The sequence below is a fragment of the Drosophila hydei genome, unplaced genomic scaffold (genome assembly GCF_003285905.1).
Source record: "Drosophila hydei strain 15085-1641.00,03,60 unplaced genomic scaffold, DhydRS2 tig00000383-arrow-arrow-pilon, whole genome shotgun sequence".
NCBI classification, from domain to species: Eukaryota; Metazoa; Arthropoda; class Insecta; order Diptera; family Drosophilidae; genus Drosophila; species Drosophila hydei.
The window spans coordinates 622,248-645,756 of NW_022045721.1; the positions used below are offsets into that span (position 1 = coordinate 622,248).

The 23,509-nt window shown below is 41.1% G+C and overlaps 2 protein-coding genes across 2 annotated transcripts; one reads left to right on the forward strand and one right to left on the reverse strand.

Moving 5' to 3' along the window:
• Positions 1-8,003: 8,003 nt before the first annotated feature.
• On the forward strand, positions 8,004-18,362 carry LOC111596867. The gene is made up of 8 exons (XM_023311313.1): positions 8,004-8,594; positions 11,985-12,160; positions 12,895-12,990; positions 15,113-15,253; positions 15,346-15,563; positions 16,015-16,370; positions 16,432-17,012; positions 17,603-18,362. The coding sequence occupies exons 1-8, from the start codon at positions 8,128-8,130 to the stop codon at positions 18,334-18,336; spliced, it is 2,769 nt and encodes a 922-aa protein (XP_023167081.1). The 5' UTR covers positions 8,004-8,127; the 3' UTR covers positions 18,337-18,362.
• A 352-nt stretch (positions 18,363-18,714) lies between these two features.
• LOC111596869 lies at positions 18,715-23,448 on the reverse strand. The gene is made up of 4 exons (XM_030224175.1): positions 22,446-23,448; positions 20,829-22,378; positions 20,313-20,773; positions 18,715-20,259 (listed from the first exon to the last, which is right to left on the reverse strand). Exons 1-4 carry the CDS (start codon positions 23,065-23,067, stop codon positions 19,167-19,169), a joined length of 3,726 nt encoding a protein of 1,241 aa, XP_030080035.1. The 5' UTR covers positions 23,068-23,448; the 3' UTR covers positions 18,715-19,166.
• Between the last annotated feature and the right edge of the window lie 61 nt (positions 23,449-23,509).

Below are 23,509 nucleotides of genomic sequence, written 5' to 3' on the forward strand. Positions count from 1 at the left end.
CCTATAAACAAAATAATAGTTCAAGGTACAAACTCCCACTTTATAATGCCTTGTAGACCGAAGACTAAGTTCCTTTGGAAAAGTTTAGTAGGTCTCTATATAAAGCTGTCAGTCCGGTCGTCTATACCAATGCCTGTCTCTCTATATGAATGCTACCATAATTATTATTAAAGGTTAAAATGCAAATGGAAAATTTAGTTATTAAATCTCTTTTTATTGGGAACCTCAATATTCGCTGATCCCCTCTTTTAAGATATAACCTACTGAACCTACTTCCCGATTTGGCAAGTCTCGAGTGCACGAGGGTCTCCACGTCTGCATATTTCAAATGACAAAAGGCATTCAGACATCATCCTTTGTTTACAGCTTTCATACTCAGTATGTTATGCTTCAATATGCTTCATTTGACTAACAAACATTTGCTAACTTCTTTTTAAACCTATTAAATCGGAAAATCGATTCTGTTGAGTGCCCAGCTTGAAGTTCTTGTTGTTGGCAAATTAGGTCACATTTTCAGCTGCAGTGCTTTGTAGTGAAGTTGGTTGAAGGCAGGTCTCAAATTTAGTCGGTCCATGATGGATTAACACCTTTGGCTAATGCTTCAGAATGAGGACTCACGACCGCTGGGCAGCTAAATATAGAATACAAAATAAAAAGGTGACTAACAGACGCGCGCTCTCTCTCTATCTCACTCTTTTTCTCTCTTCCTCTCTCGCTATGTGTGTATAATGTTTGGCCTTTCAACAGATACACAGACCATTGAGCACAGGCCCAGGATAACGCCAGTTACCTGACCCGAACTCCATCAGCGGAGTTCTTTGAAGTTGGCAACGGCTGTTGGGGAAATTAGGCGAACGCTGCTATGTATGCTATAGTCCTCGTTGCGTCACTGCAACAGCAGCTGATGAGCTGACACGCTGAATGCTTGTCTGTCTATTTGGGTGACTGCAAGTAATTAAAGTTTCAGCTGCTGGTCAAAAAGTTGTTCCATGCAAAAAGGGGTCCAAGCCACTAACAAAAACAAGAAAGAACGCTCTAGTCGGGGTGCCTGACTAGGAGATACCCTGATCCCAGTCCTCTTTGAGTTCTTTAATATTTTCCGTAGTTTGTAACGAGTATTCAAAAAAATAAAATAAAAATCGACAGCACGAGACCAGGATTCGAACCCACTATTTTTACGCAACGCGCACCAACTCCACCAACACCGCCACTTCATAATTTGAAAAATTAAAACAATAAATAATATTCCATCTCTACTGGGACTAGCTGAAAGAATAGTTGCAAATTTGCAAAAATGGGAATAGTTGTCGAATATTTGAAATAATGCGCGTGCTATACACTGACCTAAAACAAAATTTCAAATCTCTAGGTCTTATAGATACTGAGATCGACACGTTCACACAGACGGACGGACAGACGGACAGGGCTTAATCGACTCGGCTTTTCGTCCTGATCGAGAAAATATATTATTACTAGGGTTGCGCAAAACCATTATGCTCTGATTTTCCATTTTCAATGGAATCAGGGTATAAAAAACTTTCAGGGTATACAAAGAAAACCGTAGTGTGAAAAAGTCAAGCCATAAGTTTTGCATCGCGAAAAGTCAAGCCAAAAGTTTTGCTGCACGATGAATACGTAAAAAATAAGAAGAAGAAGGCAAATGTAATAATCGAATTGGCGTGAACACAATTTGAATATATAGATACCAAAAAGAGTTTGGACAATGGCTAAGAGAATGCAAAGCAGCGAGAAACAGAGTCAACCTGTGGCAGTCGGATACCTACCGCGCAATACTTATTCCAGGTCCCCAAAATACTTTACGATTCAAGTCTATAAAACGCCTACTCATTAAGTGATGTGAGCTTACTGTCTTTGGGAGATTTTGAAATATATATATATATATACTTTCAGACCCCAAAAAGTATCAAATTTCTTGATCAGGACGACAAGCTGTGTTTATTTAGCCACGTACGTCTGTCTGTCCGGGTGTGCGTCCGTCAGTCAATCCCTATATATGTCGATGTCAGAGCCTCTAAGCTAGAGCCTTAATATATTTTTGTAGGTGCCTATCTTGCATGTTATCGATTCAAAATTTTATAGAAATTCAGTTATTAAATTATAGCTCATACGTCTTAAGAGCTAAAGTTTTTTTGTTCATTTTAGATATCGGCTCAAGATTTCCGCAAATTTCTTAAATTAAAGTACATTAGCAACTATATCCAATACGTGAATGAGTTCGTTCTTTTCTAAACGAATGAATATTCTGATAGAATATGTAGATCATATGCTGACTAGCAACGGACGTACCAAGCAGCGCCAAGCGAACTCATTTTGCATACACATGTGCACACATACATTCAAATGGATGAAGTCTTGTCTATTCGAAAGATCTCAGTTGCGATTGCATTGTGTTTTAATTGTCAGCTGCTACTTTCGTTTGAATGCGTACCCAATCGAACCAAATAGCGATGCGCGTTGCCAAGGAGTTCTGAGTTCAATTTCCGGCAAGCATTCTGTGGATACAAGGAGTCTTCAGGGAATCCCTGGGTCCAGAGTGGACCTTTCTTACGTGTAGTTAAATGAGCCAAAAGATTGACACAGTAATTAATATATAATTACAACTTGGCATGAGCGCTGCTCTAATTGAATTTTATGTATATGGTGTATGTGCTTGTGCGTATGCTTGATTTAATTTAATTTGCTGGCAATTATTCTGCTTTAATTTGTGTTTAGCAAAACTCAATCATGAACGTTGGCAAGCTTGTCGCAAGTTGCAGACGTTATAGTTGCTGTTGTTGTTGTTTGACATTTGCTGCGATTTGACTTCCGCTCCACTTAAAAGAGAAACGCGTGCGCTGCAGCATGCAGCTCGGGATTTGGGTTAGTTGTCGGTTAGCTAAAGCCTTAAACCAGTTAACGTTAATAAGCTCCGTTGGCTTGGTCAATTAGTTAGTCAGTCAGTCAGTCCGCCAGTCTGTCAATCAATGAATCAATCAGTCATGTAGTCAAGCAACCAATTGCTTCCGTTTTTCATTTAAAACTTTTCTAAATGTGGTGCTGCTGGTAGTGATCTTGATGCTGCCTATTAGCGGTGCTTGTCGGGAATGCAGTCGCATATGCCTGTAAGTTGAGGATTTCGATGTGTCTGGCTGTCGCATTGAGTCGCTTCGCTGCCTCTAACTGCCTGTGTTGAGGGGGTCAGTCGTGCAGGCATTGAAGCGTATCACGTGAACCGAGCGACCTGGTGACTGTCGCTAAGCCCTAACCACCAATATACCAATCCATCAATACTTCACTCATCAACAAAGTTGCCATACTACAGCGCTATGGTCAGTAACCTTAATTGACCAACAATATACTCACACATACATACACACGCACACACAGAAGCTCAGCGAAGGCGATAATCGAGCAACATATGGCTCATCATGAAAATCCGTGTGCGCGTGTGTGTCTGTGTGTGTTTGCGTCCGTGTGTGTCTGTCTGTGTGTATGTGTGTGCGCCTGTGTGCTTGTGTGTAAGTTTGTGTGTGTGTGCCACATGTGTGTTACTCTGCTATCTGCTGCAGCGTTCATTGGCTTTGAACATTCGCATTAAATCAATATTATGTACAGTAACCAAACATTTTGATTGAAGTTGCCAAAGTGTCAAAAAGTGTTGCCAGAGACATTATCGATTTTAAACCAAGCAGACACACAATATATACAGACACACACACATATTTATATAAATATATATATATATATTTACAGACACACACACACACTCATACAGACATGCTCCCGTGTTAAACACAACTCGATAATTTGTCCGTAGACAAACAAAAAAAAACAAATAAAAAATATCTAGTAGCAAATTACCGAGTAGGAGATTTCACAACCCAATAGTGTGTCTGTCAAACAAAAAATAATAAAAAGAAAAACCCGATGTCAGCACAGCAGGATTCGAACCAACATCCCCTCGCCAACGCGCCGATGCAATGCTAATAGAATCAATTGACGAAATAAATTAATATATAAATCGACAACATTTTGATTTGGCCAAATAGTTTATAGCATCTAATAGAGAATTTTTTAGAGGGCCAGAACCCCCAACAGTTTTGTAAATATATTAAGCTGAAGGTAATAATGTACAGTCGACGACGTTAGTACCAAGAGAGTAAACAAAAAAATGTGAAAAATATTCCATTTACCTATTGAACTGTAAGAACACTATTACACAAATTTACAATATTTTATAAAATTTATATTTGTGTTTTAAAAAGAAACACTCTTGTATTTTTCCTTCGAAACACCCTATTACGTTACCAAAATAGCATTTCTAGCATTTGTAAGTGTAGTAGCCTTTGCATAGATTTGCCTTAAAGTTTAAAAAACAAATATGAATCAAGGCCCCACTGCGCGTCCCCAGGAGTTGAACTCATAACTGCTCGCCTTTAGCAACAGCAATATAATAGCAGCTGACCACTTAAACATAATTAAGATTTCAGAAAAAATTTAATTCTCCAGCTCATATAGGTTCTGCCGGTTCATACGGAGAGACGGACGGATGTTCAATCAGACGGACATAGCTTAGTCGACTCATTGTCCTGATCAGCACATAATGAAATTGGGATGAGTCGGATTTGCTTCGAGATATTATATAATTTGTTTTAGTCTCGGTTAAATATGTGCGATGTTCTTCTGGCAGTAGTGTCTCCAATTATGACCTTACGGTCTTAAGTTCCTACTGGGTTTGTTATCATAAATTAAGTACGTGACAATAAGATCGCGCCAATTAATTGAGTGTTATTCGTGAATTGACTGAAGCAAAAAATCTATCCTTTAGCGTTGCCTTACACTAAGTCGGAATTTACTATGGAGGCTACTTGGAGCCTATGAGGTTTATAAAGTATGAATATAATAAATAAATTATTTCTAATAAGTTGTTTTTGGTGAATCTTCATTTTAAGTATTAATCTAATATAACGATTGTCAAATCAGTTCATATCACAGCTTATCTCTTGTAGCCTGATTAGTATATATTTATATAGATAAATAAATATATATATATATATATATATATATATATATATATATATATATATATATATATATATATATATATATATATATATACACCTATACATAGATCTTCTTCTACATTCTTCATAAATATTTGAAATCGAAATTTCTCTTAAGATGTACGCTTAGATATCTGATATCTGAGCTCAATATGCTATACCATTTTAGTCGTAATACCTTTGAGTGGCTAACAGGTATTGCCTAGCATATCACTCTTGACTAATGAACTTTTACTAGTTTGCCCTTTGCCCTTTGCTGCTAAATATTCGCCGAGGAGCTTAGCCTCTGTTGCAGTACATCTGTCCACTTGCTCAGCAATACGAAACTCGCTCGCTTTGTGTGTTTGTCCTTATGTATGAATTCGTGTGTGTGTGTGTGTGTGTATGGTTGAGGTACTACTGTGGCACTTAATCTCATATTTTACTCTTCAGTGATGAGACTTGCTTTGAGTTGCAAATATTTCAAAAGAATCCTCGACTTTCTGAGTTATCATTTTTACCTTTTTCTCATTTGTAACTATAGAAACTAACAGATTGCAAAGCACGTAATTAAGCAAAAATATCAATTGAATGCTTTGTTAATGGAAGAGCGATGAAGGTCCTTTAGCTGCCCAAACAGAAGACTCGAAATTGTGCATTTGAAATCGCATAAACAGATGCAGACTATAAATGTATTCATCTGCATGAAACATAAGGACAAACGTATACTTCTTAATCAAAAGATTTGAGAGTGGCTTAGGCAAGATTTATTTGAATAGAATTTAGAATATAAAGATTCGAAGAAGAGTATACGATTAATTAAAAGTGTAAGCGCCATATATACATTTTGAGACTTGTTAGAATAGGATGTCCAGTTAATCTAGTCTACAGATTATAAAAAGCAGAACAATTTGCATTTGAGTCATGTATACAGTATAGGAACTACTCTCATGGTTAATCATGATTTGATTGCAAAAAGATATTTGAATTTTGTAAATATACTTTTATATCATGGAGATTGCTGATGACTGTGGACTTCTTATTACTTACACTTTTCTCCGAATTTAGAGATGTTAGAGAACTTTGACTGGATCTCGTTTGCCGTCTAAAACACAAAATCGTTGATGCCTATGGGACTTGAGTTAAAATTTTCCCTTTCACTATAAATTGAATTTGCTTTAAGATCTTTTCTAGTCGAGAATGCCCACACAGAATGCTCTACAAAATTGAGAAAAGTCCGACTTTGCTTATTACAGAGTCTCAATAAGACCTGAGTGGTTAAGCCGAAGAACAGAGAGCTCGAAGGTAAAACATTATTTTCGTATTTTAGCAGACGTAGCTATGTAGGCGTGAAGTAGTTGCATTGGGTTAGTAAATGCATTAATGTGTACGGACTTAGATGAAATTTAAGCATATTATGAAGTTGATGTAATCAGAATTGAGCAATAGGGGTATAAGCTAATTATAGGGTAGCACACACACGCAAAGCTAAAGGGCCTACCTAGATGACTGTTAGAGAGTTGCAATAAGAAAGGTGAACATTAATTTGGAGAGAGGGAGAAAGAGAGAGCTAATCTAGAGAGAGAGCTAGCCTTGCGGTCAGGTTGACTTTTTTAATTGTGAATCCATTGAAAATGGAAAATCCATGACAATTTCATTGAAGTCCGTTAACACAGAAGGTATTAAACAAATTGTTTAGTCAATTTGCAAAGCCACGTGGCAATCAGCGCCAAGCGTACGCATTGCTCCTATACATTCTAAAACAAACATTCAAATCTTTTATATTCTATGAATCGAAATAGTGATGTGGCGATGTAGGTAGAGGTGATGCGCCTTGTCAAAGTGCTGTTGTCCCAATGTTGGCTTTTGTTCGTTTTATCGCTTCGGTATCTCCTAGTCGGGTCCTCCCGACTAGAACTTTCTTACTCGTTATCCTTTGCTTTGCCTTCCCTTTCGGCTGATATACTTCAGTGTTTGCAGCTGCTGATTCTATGTATATATGTATATAAGCTGCCATCGGCAGCTACTCAACAATTCCACACTTTCACTTTGTGGCATTGTGCACTCAACTGTGTGCACCTATGCGGTGCATACACACAGACGCACACATACACGAAATATTTACAGTAGTACGTTAAAATATGGTACAATCATAGCATAGAATCCAGCTCAATCACATGTGGGAGTTCAATTAAATGAACGTGCAAAAGAGTCGGCTGAAAATGCCCAGATTTGCCTTGACTTGCAGCAGCAACAACAATTGTTGCACTCGCATAAATACACAAACACACTAGCACCTACATACAGACCTGGGGCATATACATATATATTTATAAATACATATATCCCAAAGCGCCCGGAAGTCACTTACAGCTAACAACGGAAGTTGCAAACGATTGCTGCTTGCTGCTGCTGTTAGCTGGTTTTGCTGTTGTTGCTGTTGCTTGTGCGTTTTATAATCGCTTTTGAGCTGCGTACAGCATGGGGCAGGAGCCGGCTGTATCGTCTGGACAGCCAAGCAGACTCGGCTGGCACTCGTGCGCCCTTACCCGAGTCCTAGCTGAGACTCTGCAGCTGCCACTGCCATTGCCACTTGGTTGCACGTTCGTTTAGTCATTGAACGGTTTTCCAGCGCTTCGCACGTTCACAGCAACAGCGATTAATTTCATTTGAGACTTCAAAGTGACTTTTTGTTTTGGTTTGCTTTCTCATTTTGGCGCGCATTTGTGATTTGTTATAAAAATTTGCATTTGCATTTTGTCACTGAAATTGATTTATTTTTCTAGTTTTTTTTTTGCACTCAAGTCAAAGTCAAACACCAGACGAAATGCGTGATCATCCGGCGGTACCAAATGTGTTTCGTGTTGCCTCATCGCACAGCATCAATAGTATGGGCGTAGCAGCCACGCCTCGCAGTAATAATATGCAGCAGCAGCAGCAGTTACTAACAGGCGGCAATATCAAGAGTGCTAAGAGCAACGGCTATGAGCAACAGCAAGTTGCACAGTTGGAACCACAACCGCAACAGCAGCTGGCTAAGCATCAGTTAACCACCAGCGCATCCATTGAGCAGACTCGTCAGCCGATGCAGCAACAGCAATCACCGTACGCAACGTTGCCTCGCGGTGGTCCGCGACGCACGCAACAGCAGCAGCAGCTATATCCCAAGCAGCAGCAGACGCCGCAAGAATCACAAAAACATCTGCAAACAGGCGTCATCAACACGATTTCAGGCAGTATTCCTGCGACGGGCTTTCAGTCGCATTCTGACAGCTTCAGCGACTTGCAACTGAACAATTTAACCCGACACAACAACATCAATTCCGCCAACAGCAGCAACACTAACGATAAACGGCAGCAACAGTTGCTGTTGCAGCAGCAGCAGCAACAGCAACAACAGCAGAATCGACAAGTCTCCTGCAAAGCTGTTGAACAGCAGCAGCCACAGCAGTGGGCATCATTATCAGCTGAGGATGCTAGCACCGTTCTGGAAGCCCAGACGGGATTCGCCAGAGGCGGTTACCTGTGGCTACTGACACCTGTTGCAGCTAGGTGAGTGCCATGCATTACATATATTAACATACGCGCAAGTATGTCACGAAATCAACTCATTTTTAGATCAACAAGGTCAAACTCAACTTTCGCATATTGCTTCCGCTTGAAGTCACGATAATTTTCAATTATTTTCTAATATATATATATATATATATATATATATATATATATATATATATATATATATATATATATATATATATATATATATATATATATATATATATATATATAATATAATAATATAATTTACGTATATATATTATTTTTTGATAATATTTATATTTGTGTATATTTTATGCTTTCAGCAATATTTTCAATTTAAAGCTCAAGTAGTTCATTAAAATGTTATTTGCTTATAATTAAAAACAAAATAAATAATATTTGAAATGAAATATTTTTGTATTTTAACTTTTTATTTAAATTAATTCTGCTTTTCTATAATATTTTAATAATATTTTACGTATATTTTACGTATGCAGGAAATATTTCTTAAGGAAATAGCTCTAATATTTTTATATTTTTGTATTTATAATATTTAATTATTTTTATTCTAAATATTTCGGAGTATATTTTTTTATTGTGAACAACTCTAACCTGAAATATTTTTATACATCGCTAGTTTTCTTTTTTAAATAATATGTATATCATTTAAATAGTCCTTTGAGATAAGTTACGCAGATTAATTTTGATTAAATTTTTTATTTTTCATTTTGACTGATTTCTTTTGCCTTTGTTAACATTTATCTGGAATTTCACAATAATTCTACAAAATATAAATATATATATATATGACATCTTGAATTTTGTAAACAGGAAGTGTTTAAAAGTGTGTGGAGAGGCGATAAGCCGATAAAGAACCCAAATATCCACAAATCATACAAAATCATCTAGAACATCTAAAGAGAAAAGTATCGAATAATCATGATAGCGTTTGCCATGCTCTTAATATGTATAAATTAAGTCACGTATCGTACTATGTTTGAAAGGTATTTTTTATTCGGAATCCTCTCCATTTAACTCAATGCAACCTTTACAACGATCAATTAATTTATGCATAGACTCTTCTTGAACACCTTTGTCACGTCTGTTTGAATGGCTCGAATATCATTGGAAAATGCTCCTTTCTTGGCAGTTTTCAGTTTATGGTGTTCATGGTGATAGATCTGAAGAATACGGAGGGTGGTCGATGACACAAATCTGTTTTTTCATCAAAAATTCATTAACTTTTTAGTCTTGTAAGGTGGTGCAATTATCATTTGCTCTTTGTATCTTACGACACAAGCTTAAAACTTTCTGTTTAAAAAAAAAATCGATTTACATGAAGTTGGCTTCGTTTGAGAGGTGTATCTTTCTATGCGTTGTTATCAACGTTCAATAGATGGCGTTACGTGTTCCATTATTAAAATAAACAGTCCCCTTATTTATTTGAACATAAGCATTGTGTCTGGAATTCTGATTTTTAATAGGCTTCGGGTATCAAAACAATTGTAACTTTTCAGTCAATTTTCTAGCATGGCCTGCCTTACGTCTGCCCTAACCGGATTGTTTATTTGGGAAACCAATTTTTGAATGGAACGCTTGCATTCCTTTAAAGGGAGGAATTCTTAACAAAGAATGGCAAATATTGTAAGAATTGCCCGAGTGCGAACTTTGGAAATAGAAATCCAAATTGAGATTTTCGTTGCGTTGCAGGCTGTATGGCCGAGCTGAGTTTCAAACTTTTCGAAATTAAGCTCAAAAGTTTGAGATCCTGAATGTGAAATGGCTGTGAGGTGAAGGGTGTGGACTTTTTAAAGTCGAATGGCAGCTGAAGTGTGTGGGCATCTTGACTGCAAATAGTTTGCGAACAAATTAAGCCCACTTTGCAGTGATTTGTGTCGCTAACACAATTATTTGTCGGCAGCAACAGAAAAGAGAGAGAGAGCGAGAGCGATTTTCAAGATGTGAGAATGCCGAGCTGCCTATGCCTGTGACTCCCTCCTACATGGGCGGCGCAACTGATGTCCTTCGTGTTGTCCTGCTTCTGAGTTCTGCTGTCTGCTACTATTCAGCGTTGTTGCTGTTATTTATTATAGCTGAACACGTGGAAAGATGTACGTGCAAAATATAAGTCGCGTTCCTTGGCAGAGGCAGTGGCAGCAGCAGTAGCAGTGGCAGCGGCAGCGGAAGTGGCAGCGGGAGTGGCAGCGTCAGTGGAATTGAATGTGGTTGTGGATGAGTAGGTTAGTGAGTTGATGATTCAGTTGGTTGACAAATGTCAGAAGGCAATATATGTATGTATGTACGTATCTATATGATATGTAAATATATGTTCATGACCAAACCTGAACCATTGAAAAACTTCTGAAGCTATACCCCACTGATTGAAGAGTTACCTTACTTTTAGGATGTGTGAAAAGCGCAATCAGAGAAAATTTAATGGCTACCAAAATAGTGCACTTTAACCTTGGCAGCGAGGGGTTTATGCAAATTAGACTAAGAACTCGCTCAAAAGTGTAAATGCTTAATTTGACCTCCAGTGTGCAGACGTAATGGCTCCCATTTCTATATATTAGTCGCATACTTTCCTCCTGACAGCCTCTCTTTTTTCTCTTCTCTTCTTCTGCCAGTCTTCCTTCTTGCCCTTTTCGTCTGATATTTGTGCGCAGTTTTTTTTATGCTTTTTAAGCCAACAATTTGCGAGGCATTTATTTGCATATCAACCGGGATGTGGCTGAAAGCCCATTAACTTTTTCGCTATTACCTTTTCGTTTTGTTTTTTCATATATATTTTGTACCCTGCACCTAGTTCGTCTGCGCGTACTCGTCTGATAGACCTAATAGCTGACCTAGAGCTGTCATGTTTTCCTTTGCATAGCATTAGGGTATTGTGTTCCCAAACTGAGTGTTTCATCCTCTAACTCGACGGTGTCTGAAAGTGAGTGACAAATCAAGAGTGCTACTAATTCCAATAAGCATATTGCTGCACCTGTTAGCTCAATTAATGACATTCAGCTATTGTATCATTCAATAAGGCTTGCCATTTGACCAGGAAGAACTTTGTATAAACAAAAAAACCATACATAGGCGATGCAGTGGTGGAAGTGTACTAGACTCAGTTATCTGTCAACTTATTGGCATGAACGTAGCTATCAAATGTAATCAGAAGCAATGCAATATTAGGAATTTAGCCATGTCATGGCAGACATACTTAGCATTCCTATTCGCTCATTTCATACGCGGCTGCTAACGACATAGATATCACATTTTTTTAATCAGCAGTCAGACAAGAGAGCACCAAGACACACACACGCACACATGCACATACATGCTGTGTGTGTGGGCATTTCGCGTGAATTTGGCACTTGAACAGCTGCAACATAGTATATTTAGCATTTATTACAGCATTTCGGTGGCAATTGTTATCGCTGCCCTGGCCGGTCCCCACTGGCTATATACCGAGGAGAAGTTACCGAATGTTAACTATAATGGGACGGCCAACTTTAATGCACTGGACGATGGCGCCTATGTGACGAAGTACACCAAGTCGAGTCTTTGGATTTTATGCACAACCTTGCCGGGTGAGTGAGTGAGGTATAAATGTAAGGGGAGATGACATCGCGTATACGTCATGAAGCACACACGAAGTGAACGGTCATTGTGCGTTAATAAAGTACAACTAAATGAATGGCAATCACAAACAGCACTGCAGTCAATCAAGCAACGCCACTGATCCAGTCAGTCAATCAATCAAGTATGTAAATAAACGAGACACTGCCGCCGATTAAGCGCCACCTACCGCCAGCCGGTAACTGAACTGATTTATTTGCCAAAAACCTACCCAATAGCTGTCGCCAGGCATGTCATACCGCTCTCCATATAATGGTTGCGCACTGCATAATATTCATTCACAGTCAAAAAGCAGTTATATAATTTTTGTTACATTGCAAGGGAAAGTAATTAAACTGTTCCGTTTCAGAGCCAAAGCTCCAACACTTTAAATGATATCGCCCCTAATGGACGTATCGAAAAATTGTAACAATAGTAACTTATCAAACAAAGGTATCAAGGAGTAAATGTTCCAAAATTCACGTCCCTAGCTTCGATAGTTGTGATACGGACAGACGGACGGACGAACAAGAAGACGAACATTGTCCGACCAAAAAACTCATTGTAGACTTTGGTGAATATTGGATATTTCTGGAAACGATATTGTTCAATAACACATTGGCCATTGTGTGGGATCTTATCATTATCATTGTCCTTATTATCATTATTGCTATTATAGAACTGCTGTGTTATGCATTATTTACAGGTCTAGATATGGACTCATTCAATTGCATTAAAATTGACTACTTTCCAGATGAAGGATATCAACCAGATCCACACGATTCAACGTCCGCCATACCCTGTAAGTGTATATGTATATATATTTATGTATATACATATATATATATATATATATATATGTATATCCTTCTGTATGTAACTTAACTTTTGCCACACTAAAAGTCAGTCTAAAGAGAAGAGAAGGCCGATAGGTAGGAAGGAAGACGGACGAGCAACGCATTCTTTTGCCTACTACAGACTTTTTCATAACAAGATATATATAGGGTGATACCAATATCAGTAGTAAAAACATTTTTATAAAAACAAAACCTAAAATTTAAGTTTGAGTACGTCTTTTTTTTGCCTTTTCAAGTTGGTTTCCCCTATGTTCCTTCATTTCGAATTCATACGAAATAAAAGACCAACGGTTGCAGAGCATTCCGAATGAGTGTTTGTCAATTAAACATACATTTAATTGCGGGATAGAGGCAACGTATCAAAGAGAGCAAATTCGTTAAAGTCAAAATTGGTTTATGCACATGAAAATATCAGTTACAAAAATCCTTTTGCCTTTTAACCGCACCCAGACAACTGACTAAATGCATTTAGGTCGAACTTTCGGAGTCAGCTCGAATATTGTATGTTTGCTGGCATTGACGTTGTAATACATCGCTGCCCATTTTTATTTCTATTTTCACTTCCATTTCCATTTCATTATTATTACATTTTCAATTTCAGTTCATTCGATTTACAGAAACAACAAAACTCAAATATTTCATTAGTTTTTGCTGCTGAAAAGGAAATTTCGACTAATTTAAAAGCCACCGCGGGCGATTGAAAAAAACCATTCGGCAGCAAAATTCACATTTTCACACATATTTTGTATTTTGTTATTTGGATTAAAGCCCGCGGGCCGAAAACACACGGGCAAATCAATGTTTCTAACTTTCCGGTGCAAATCGATTTTGGAGTTCTTTAAACGAGGCCCAATCAAATTGTTGGTATGTCTATAAAGATAACATCTCTTACAATGGACTTATTTTTTGTTAAGATGTAATTATATCTGTCCGTCCACGTGATGGCTTTACTGCCTAAACAAATGTAGGAAATACCGATGCGTGCTCTACTGCAGCTCGAACTTGTAAACTTATTTATTTAAATATGTTGTATGTAACGACTGTCAACAAAAAAATTAAAGCTAAAATACGGTAGATTCACTAAACCCAACTCAATACAAAGAAAACGCACCACAATTTAGTCAGTGATATTATTTTACTATGGTACATTCGGAAGGTGTTAAAGGCAATTTCAATTGTTAAAAATAATCTTTAGTGTAATTGTTAGTATCATTAAAAATTAAACAGAATCATTTTCAAAAAAGTGACTATAAGAAAAGATTATGGGAAATCGCTAAGAAGATGGGGAAAATCCATTAAAATCGGAGCGTGAAAAGAGTCGTGCAAAGATTAATCCGTTGTCTACATTGGCAAGGGTAACGGAGGAGAGTACCTGGGTGGCCTGGAAGATCTCAGATAAGAGTGGAGCCAATATTGTCGGTAATCAAATTGTGTGGCTTATATGATCAAGTGAGCTGGAAATTATTAAAAATGTCGCTCAGGAAGGAGATAAATTTCAGTAAATTAATTAAATTAATAAAGTTGAACCAATCTGGCAAGGTGAAAGAATTAATATAACACTTTTTAAATATCGAGCGAAAACCATATGTTTGAATGCAGAAACTTATCAGTTTTAGCTCTAAGAGAGAAAGAAAATTTTAATGTATTAATGACAGATATAAGACAGGCAAGAGAAAGATTAGGAGCAATAATTATATTGCTGGAAATTGTATAAGTGGATCATGATAAAGCATCATCATAGTCTGTTTGCAAGACAACTTAGATAAGCTTGTTATGTATTACTAAGGATTAAATTTGCTTTTCCTATCCGTCGTTAAGATATTTTGGTCTTTGGAGAGATCCTTCAGTTGGCTTTCTTCAGATGAGCTAATTTTTAATCATCAATAAACCTCATAAATAAATCTTTCAGTCAGCGACAAGCTGACTTACTTGCTAACCATTCGTAAGATCTTAAGGCTATAAGAACTTATGATACAGATTCTTCTATTGCTTGAGAGCTTCAGCTTCGATGATCTCTTCTGTTTCTAAATTCATAAATAACTGGATATTATCTCCCGTTTCTTATAGATACGGTTACAAGGTCATGCCCCATCTTTTTGGGCGCCGGCATTTTATTGTTCATTAGCTTCCTTATCTATATGATACCAACATGTACGCATCGGAAATATATATACTATTTCAGTTCCGGAATACTATTTATTGTAAGTGGTGAGTAATTTAACTTTCGGTTTGCTTGTAGGTATACGTCTTGGAGTGCTGGAGACAATTGGTTAATGTTTGAATGTTATATTATTCCATAGGTCTGATCATGCTCATCGGTCTGATTGCCTATATATCTATACTAAAAGCAGAGATTGGCTCTAAGCTGCGCTCGCGTTCCACGCTGCAGCCGGCACTCTTCAAGGTGAGCTACGGCCAGAGCTTTTTTCTTTTCGTCTTTGGGTTCATTGCCACTGAGTTTGTCGGAGTGCTAAACATTTTTCTCTTCATCAACCTGCACGAGATGAACTATTACAGCGTAAGTATAGCTGCTCGCCGGCCGCAGCATCCGCAACGGTAATTATACATTACTGGGCAAGGGCTTATGGGGAACGGGTAAGAGGAAGAGGTGGGGCAATGGGTTACGACATTTCCTTTTGAGCAAAGCACTACCGGATGACAGGCTTCTGCGGCTTTGAAAAATGCTCAGAGGATTTGAATATTGTTATTTCTTAAGTAAAATTGTAAAAGGAGGAAACACTATGATTAGTAATTAACCATCAATTATAGGCGATATTCGTCTGAGGTATGAATACTAAACATTCTTTATAATAAGCATTTAGATTAGTTTTATGTCTGTTTGTTTCGAAAGTGGCAGCTGTGCTGAACTTTTGAAAGCAATTATAGAAACTAGAGATTAGAGCATTGCATAATCGAATATACCCAGCAATTTATTGCTCTTTAAGCTTATTTTACACTTTTTTAAGCAGCGACTACCCTGCTTTAGTCTGACCAATATACATACCAAAATCAAGGAGGAACAGGATGAGAATGTCCTCGGCTATTCGTACAAACATTATAAGCAACCGGCCACGGCTATTGCTGGCAGTCAGGAGGCGATGCCAGTGGCGCTGCGGGAGCCGCAATATCGCCCTGGCCAACAGCAGCATGTGGGACAGGTGGCACAGCGCTCTAGTAACGCGCGCTTGCATCAGGTGCATGATGCGGGTCGTGGACCCAGCCAGACGCAGACTTTGCCAGCAGGCTATGCGTGCCGCAAGCATCCAAACGCCAATGGAGGCGGCTCCAATTTGAATCTCTATCTGCATAACGATCTGGAGCGTCGGTGAGTATAGGCAGTCAAAGGTTGGACGAAGTTTAAAGTGATATTGGCTGACTCTTTACAGCTTCTACTTTGAGAAGCCGGCGGTCTCCAAGTGCAATTTGCACTCTCGCAGCTTTGCCAAATCATTGAACGAACTGTGCATGGAGCCAGCTTTGGTTACACCACCGGCACCACCGCCGCCGCCAACCGCTACGTTTGCCGATTTGCCACAGGAGTTTCCGCTTACGCGCTCCGTTTCGACCACAACGGATATCTACACGGCACCATCTTCAGTCCAGATGAAGCGCAAACATCTGCGGAATATGGCAACAAACACTCGAACGGACCAGCGCGAAGACGAAGAGGAGCAAACCGCTCGGCTATGTGGGCTAAAGCGCGGCATTCGGAAGACTAAGGATGAGCTGTTCCAGGAGTTCTGCAAGCGTTCTGGCATGCGCACTAAACCTAAGAATATCTATTACATTCCCAGCGAAGATCCGGAAGATGCTCCTCCGTTACAACACCATCGACAAAGCTACGAGGAGAGCCAAAAGAGTCATCAAATCGGTGACGATGACGATGACGCCGATGGCGATGATCATGGTTTCCGACAGTTTCGCTCTGGCCCCTCAATGGAGGAAGAACATCTTTATGTAATCGGCGGTAAATAAATCTTATTTTACTCAGTGAAAACATGAACAATTCATATTTGTTAGAGAAGTCTGAGAATAAGCTGAATCTTGAGAATCAGTTTCCGACTGGTTAAGATGATATAGACCTAATATAGTTAGAGCCCCACATGGCCTAAATAGTTTTGTTTGAATATCGTTAATTTGTAGATTAATTTGATATTGAGAAACGGGGAAGAAGACATGGATAGAACAAACTAAGCTTGATTCACTTACAGAGACCAAGAATTCATAGGCCTAGGGTCTTTATCACAGAAACCAATACCTAGGTCCATGAAAGTTTGTTAGATACTTCCTTATGACCTTATGAGTCTGCTATACTTGTGGCCAATCTCGACTTACTGTAATTTGCCTAACATTTGGGGCTGAAGGGAGTGCCGTGGATATCATATCATATCTTTGGTCACAGGCGTATCTACTTTGTCAGTATCAGCAGGTAATGTCAGAATAAAGAGTTCTGCTGGAGCTCTGAGAATATGTATTATCACGTTTAGTACGTCATAGCAAGAGTTATATTACTTTTCCAATAGTATACAGTATGATGTCACATAATTTCTTATGCAGATCACGCTCAGCTGGTGGTGCCTCGTCGCGTGTCCATGTGTGTGGAGCCAATGATGACTTCGATGGTGCCGTCGCAGCAATTGCGCAAACTCAATTCCAATCTGTCGCTGCACATGCCCCAAACGGAGGTTTGGCCCTGGATAGCGCAGCAACGCTTGTCCTCGGAGCATGGCCAGAGTCGGACGCTGCCACGATGCTTTCTGCGCCAGTCAGCTGGCAGTCAGGATAGTTTAGGCTCACTTCAGAGTAGCTACAGTGCCAGCCAGCAGCGATTGTCGCTGATGCAGCAACACCCGCAGCAGCTGCATCAGCACAATCGCTATCTTTCCACGCTGACGCTGCCACGACCCGTCGACGAGGCTCACATGAAGCCACAGACTCAAACGCAGTCACAGCCACAGCCGAAGCCGGCAGTGCATTGGCCCACAGCCATACCGTCCTCACCATCCAACTATGCCAACGGCTATCCATTGCCGCATCCACTGTACGCTCCGTCTATTGGAGTACCGGTGTCGAGCAGCATAGCCGTATCGCATCCGCCTAAATTTCAGCGTGCTTACGCTTTCGACGACGCCCAACGTCGCGCCAGCCAAGCTAGCTGTGCCGTCTCGGAAGCTTTTGATCTGGACGAGATGGAGCGCGAGCGCAGACGCTCCCATGCCAGTCTCTTCAGTGGCCTCGTCATGCCACAGGCGCGGGAGCAATATGATCTCATCAATGGCACCGCAGTTTAGACCGAAGCTGGAATTTAAATGGAGAACTAAGCGTATATGGCCTCAGTCAAGGCACATATCTTCCAGAAGAAAATAATTGCTGTTGAGCGTTGCATTAGTGTCCATAAATGTGTTATATCTGAAACCCTATCCTGTTTCAATCCTGATGAAATCTTGATACCTATTAATTTTTTCATCCATTCAATTAGGATATTGTTATAGAAATGATTGCACAAAATATATATGTTTGTCACGCTCTACATTGACTTTCATTCTTTGTAAATGCTTCATCCACTTCATAAGATCGTGAATCGACTTCTCATTTCAGATCAAGTAATAAATCAAAAATAATTGTGAATACATTTTTTATTTTTCATATATCCTATGTCTCCTAAAATAATCTATTGGCTCCATTTATCCTAAAAAAAACATTTTCGGATGCTCTATAAATGTGAACATTATCTAAAAACTTCGTTGTCTTTAGTGTCTGCTATCATATTTTATCTTCAGCAACTGAAGAATTTATAATTATTTTAAAACTATATTTAGTATGAAAATTGCATATTTAGATATAGATAATACTGATGTAATTTTGAAATGTGGTCGAGCTGCTAATCTATCAAGAATATAAGCTATATATGTATACATATAACATATATATAATCCGTCTAATCCAATAAAGATTGAAACACTCCTACATACATATACGCATATACATATAAATGTATGTACGAGTGATCTAATCTTTATTGGATTATAAGTAAATGGGACTGAGGACGAATGCTTTGCTAGCCAGGAACGCAGTGGCACAACGCAGCAAGGGGGTCTAGCAAAGCAAACGTCGGATTTCATCAGAGATTCATGCGTTCCCAGAACTCGAGGCTATGTGAGGGAGGTGGACTGGAGGACGCGAGCGATGCGGATGAGACGTTGCTTACCAGCTGAGCGTACACCTCCCCCGTGGCAACAGGTCGGGTGTCCGGACTGCTAGCAAGGCTACTTGAATTGGCCGTCGTGTTGCCAACATCGCTGAGAGCGTCCAGCAGACCCAAAAGATTGGATTTGGCTTCCGTAGCTTTGGGCAACTCCGTTCTGATACTTGGCGCGGTGTGCGGTCGCTGAACTAATGCAGTGGCTGGGCAAGTCGCATTCAATATACTTGTGGGTGCACTCCAAGGACGTGTTGCTATCTTCACTTTAGGCATTGGTGAAGCATCAAATACGGTTGGGCGTTGTGCCGCTTCCCCGACACCAAAGAGCTGATGCATCCTAGCCATGGAGCGCTGCAGTTTACGTCTGGCAGGCGGTGTTACCGTCTCGTCGCCTCTATTGGCATCCACATCTGCTAGAGAGGTGAGCGTGCTGCTGCTGCTAACCAGATCTGTTTCCTGTGCATTATTAAGTTGGGCTTCGGTGGTCAGCAACTGCAGGCTTCCAGGCTTGGAGACACGCGCCAGTGTTAGTTCCACTCGGCTCAGCAGATGCTGTGTGTCGTTCTGCACCTGATCAGCCAATCGTTTGTTCGCCAGCGCTGGTTGTTCCAGTTCCAACTCTGGAAACACTACTGCTGCTGCTGCTGCTGGTACTTTTGCTGTTGCTGTTATTTTTGCTGTTGGCAAGGTGTACGAATTTGACTGAAGCTCTGAGAAGAGCTTACGCCTAGCCACGGCAATCGCATTGGTAAATTGATAACTCTCTTGATCCAGCTCGGACCCGCTGATAATGGGCGAACCGACCGGTGGAAACTTTGTTGACAGATTCACATCGTCACAACGTCGCTGCCACTCGCGAAAGCTTTCCAAGGTGTGATGGATTTGCTGGCGTTCGCGAACACAGCTGGCGCGTATGTTGAGCTTCTGCTTCTGAGCACGCGCACTTTCCAGATAACCCATGAAACTCTGCTCCAGCAGATCACTCTCTTGCTCCAGCTGCAGCATGCGATTTCTGTATGAATGGTCAATTAACATTCAGTTGGATGCCTTATTGGGTCAACTTACTTGGCGTTAAGTAACGCTTCATTGAAGCTGGGCACAGCCTGTGTTTGGACATCTGATATGTGTTGTCTGCTCTGGCTACAGGTGTTAGTCGCAACACTGTTCAACTGCGGCTTCGTTGGCTGAACAGGAGCTGGGGCAGATGAAAAAGAAGCAGCAGGAATATCGGTGGGTGACGATGTACTCAAATCTAGTGGATTATGAAGATACGACGCAGAGACAGGTCTTGTTGATGTCGCAGGTTGAGAGTTAATTGTGGTCGTAGGAGGACGATTGTTTGCAGTCGCATCGGTCCACACGGGCAGAATGCGTGCCGTTTCCTCGGCGGCCAGTTCCGATTGTTGTATCTTCTCCGCTAACAACTGATGGTGTGCCTCGTAGTGTTCGAGCAGTCGAAATATCTTGTGAACCAAATCACGTGCTTCTGTGGAGTGGGAGTCACGCTCCACATGTCGGCAAAGCGTCTACAATGGAATTAAGTAAGCATAAGCAAAAGATTGGGATGAAAGAAGTACTTACACGCCAGGAGCTCTGCCGACGACTGAGGCGCATTAGTTCGGCATAGTGACGCAGCTTCACGTCAAAGAGCTCATCCAGGCGCTGCTTCTGTTGCTCCAATGCTTTGTTCAACGAAAGCTCGACACGTTCCAGAAAGATATGACCGCTTTGACTGTGCAGCATCTCATAAATCCATTGTTCATAGCTACGAGAAGACACAGGCGTTTCAGTAGGAGCTTGATCTGTTTGGCTAGCGACGTCCTTCAAGGCTTCATGTTCTCTGTGCTTTGGACTAGTCGATGTGTGCCGCTGTTGAATGCTTTCCGTTTGGGTAGCGCTCGTCCGCATTGTACGCTGTGGAAGCAGTATTAGGGTTTGGGTGGAGCTGTCCGTCAACTGTTGCTGCCGCGGGCATTGCATGCCCTCCTGGACGCCCATGTAATGGCCATGGGAGAAGCCTTCGCGATAGCCCAGTTTGAAGCCTTTGTGCCTGCCTACGGCATATTCTTGTTCCATAGCCAGATTGAGCACATTGCTCAGCGTCTGCACACAGCCAGCGAGCTCACCTACCAGCGCTTGAAGCCTCTCCAGCGTTATGTACATTGCGTCCTGGGTCTGGGGAGTCTGCTGCTGGTATTTCTGCAAAGCCTGTTGCACTCTTGCCAGGCTGGCCACCTGCTCCACATGCAAGTGCGGCAGCTTTGGCACAGATGGTGACTCCGCTGGCAACTGAATGAGCCCAACCGGAGACAGAACTGTGTTTTTATCCTGTCTCGTCACTTGCGGCTCTTGCTGTTGTGGTAAGTCTGGCAGTTGTATTGCCGTCTGTCCGGGCCCCAGCAGTTGTCCCATACTTAAAAGGCGCTGACGCTCCTGCATCTCTTGCTTTAGTAACTGTTCAAACGCTTGCTGCGTGATAATCTCGACGGGCGGCGCACACGACTTGCAAAGCGACTCCATACAGTGCATTAGCTGGAACAGTTGTTGCTCCACGCCGATCACTGACTGAGAGACGCGTGGTCCAATAAAGACAGTATGTCCATCGGCAGCCACAACCAGTTCTTCGGCTTGATACAGCCGACTCGTGTCCACATTCGGGCTGCTCAGCAAACAGACTGCCGGCTCCGTTTGTGTGCCCTCCTCTGTTTGACTTGCCCAGTTCCTTTGTGTCATCGTGGATTCGTTGATCTGTGGCAAAACTGTGCAACGAGCATCTACCAAGCTCTTGAGCAGCGCTAGCAGTAGCGACTGTTTCGTTATGCCATAAGCCTGATGCACTGTCTCTTCCAGCTTTACTTGAGGCTCCCGCTGCGTTTCGCCAAGCACTGCAGAAAGCACCAAATGCAGCTCCTGCTCGTTAAAGCGAAAACCAGGGCGATTATCGAAGTCGGGCAGCGTATGACGATGCGGCATTTCACTGCAGTAGACGGATAGCGTGTAATGACAATTTTGTTCATAGAGAAACTCAGCGACGAGCGTGTGCAGAGCCAAAGCCAATGGCGACAGCAACAGACACTTCTGCCGCTGACTTAATTGTGCAGAGGTGGACGATACTCGGGTCAGAAGTTGACCTGGCAGCGAATGGAGGAAGTCAAATAAATGCGACACATAGCCAGTTATGCAGAGTCCGTTACTTACCAAGCGAGCTGCTGTTGAAGCTATTGATAAGTTCCATGCGCAGGTGCGTATGCATTTTATTCTCGATGCCCTCCTGTGCCATCCATTTGCGAAACTCTCGCTCGAAATCCTGCTGGGACAACTGTGACAAATGCTCTAGCTGCAGTCGCAGCTGTGCTGTCTCTTTATCGTCGGCGGAACTGGATCCGGAGGTAGCATAGGGGTCGATGGTGGAGTTACCGTTTTCAGCAGCTTTTGTGTGAATCTGTCCATCGGACTGGTTGCGTATTCTAGGTGTTTGCTGTTTACCTTTGTCAAAGCTGGGCTTGTGCATTGAACGCAATGCTGTTAGCGTCGGTGTTGGTCGCCTTAGTTGGACAGCGCGTTTCTGGTGCGCCTGCGCTTCCCTCTCCCTTCTGGCTGCCTCGTGCTTCCGTTCGCGTTCGCATTGCTGCGGCTGCGGCTGTGGATGCAGCTGCCTTAATTTAGTTGTCTCTTCCTCTTTGCTGCGCTGCCTAACGGATATTGGACGACTGCTGCCAGCAGCGCTTGTTGCAGCGGAAGTAGCGGCAGAAGCAATAGCAGCAGTTGGCCTTTGCTTTGTTTTCATTCTGTATTTGAACACTTGCAATTTTGTGCGCATCGGTAGAAGTTTTAGTGCTCAGCTTTAGATTTTCGCTATAGCTCTAATCACAATAATTTTCCTATTTAATCGTGCACATCTTATATGTGATTCACTTGATTGTGTGTAGCTTGTACTATGTCTGTCTGTGTGCCTGTTTATCTGTCTGTTGTTGCTGGCACAACCAGCTCTTGGTAAATAAGTTTAAGACGCTGCACCACGCTGTAGATACCACCGTCAGGTGGTCAATTTTGACAGCAGTGGCAGCGCTGTCTGCGTCGCAGCCTACCTGCGCTCGGCCAAGCGTAAAACTGCAGGTGCAATTGAAACACCATTGAGCGTTTCTCCAATTGCCCATTGCAAGGCCTTTTGGCAGACACAAATATAAAGATGAAGTGCTTGAACACAAACATACATATGTGTGTAGGTATTGCATGGCTGTATTATCGCTTTAGAGCAATCG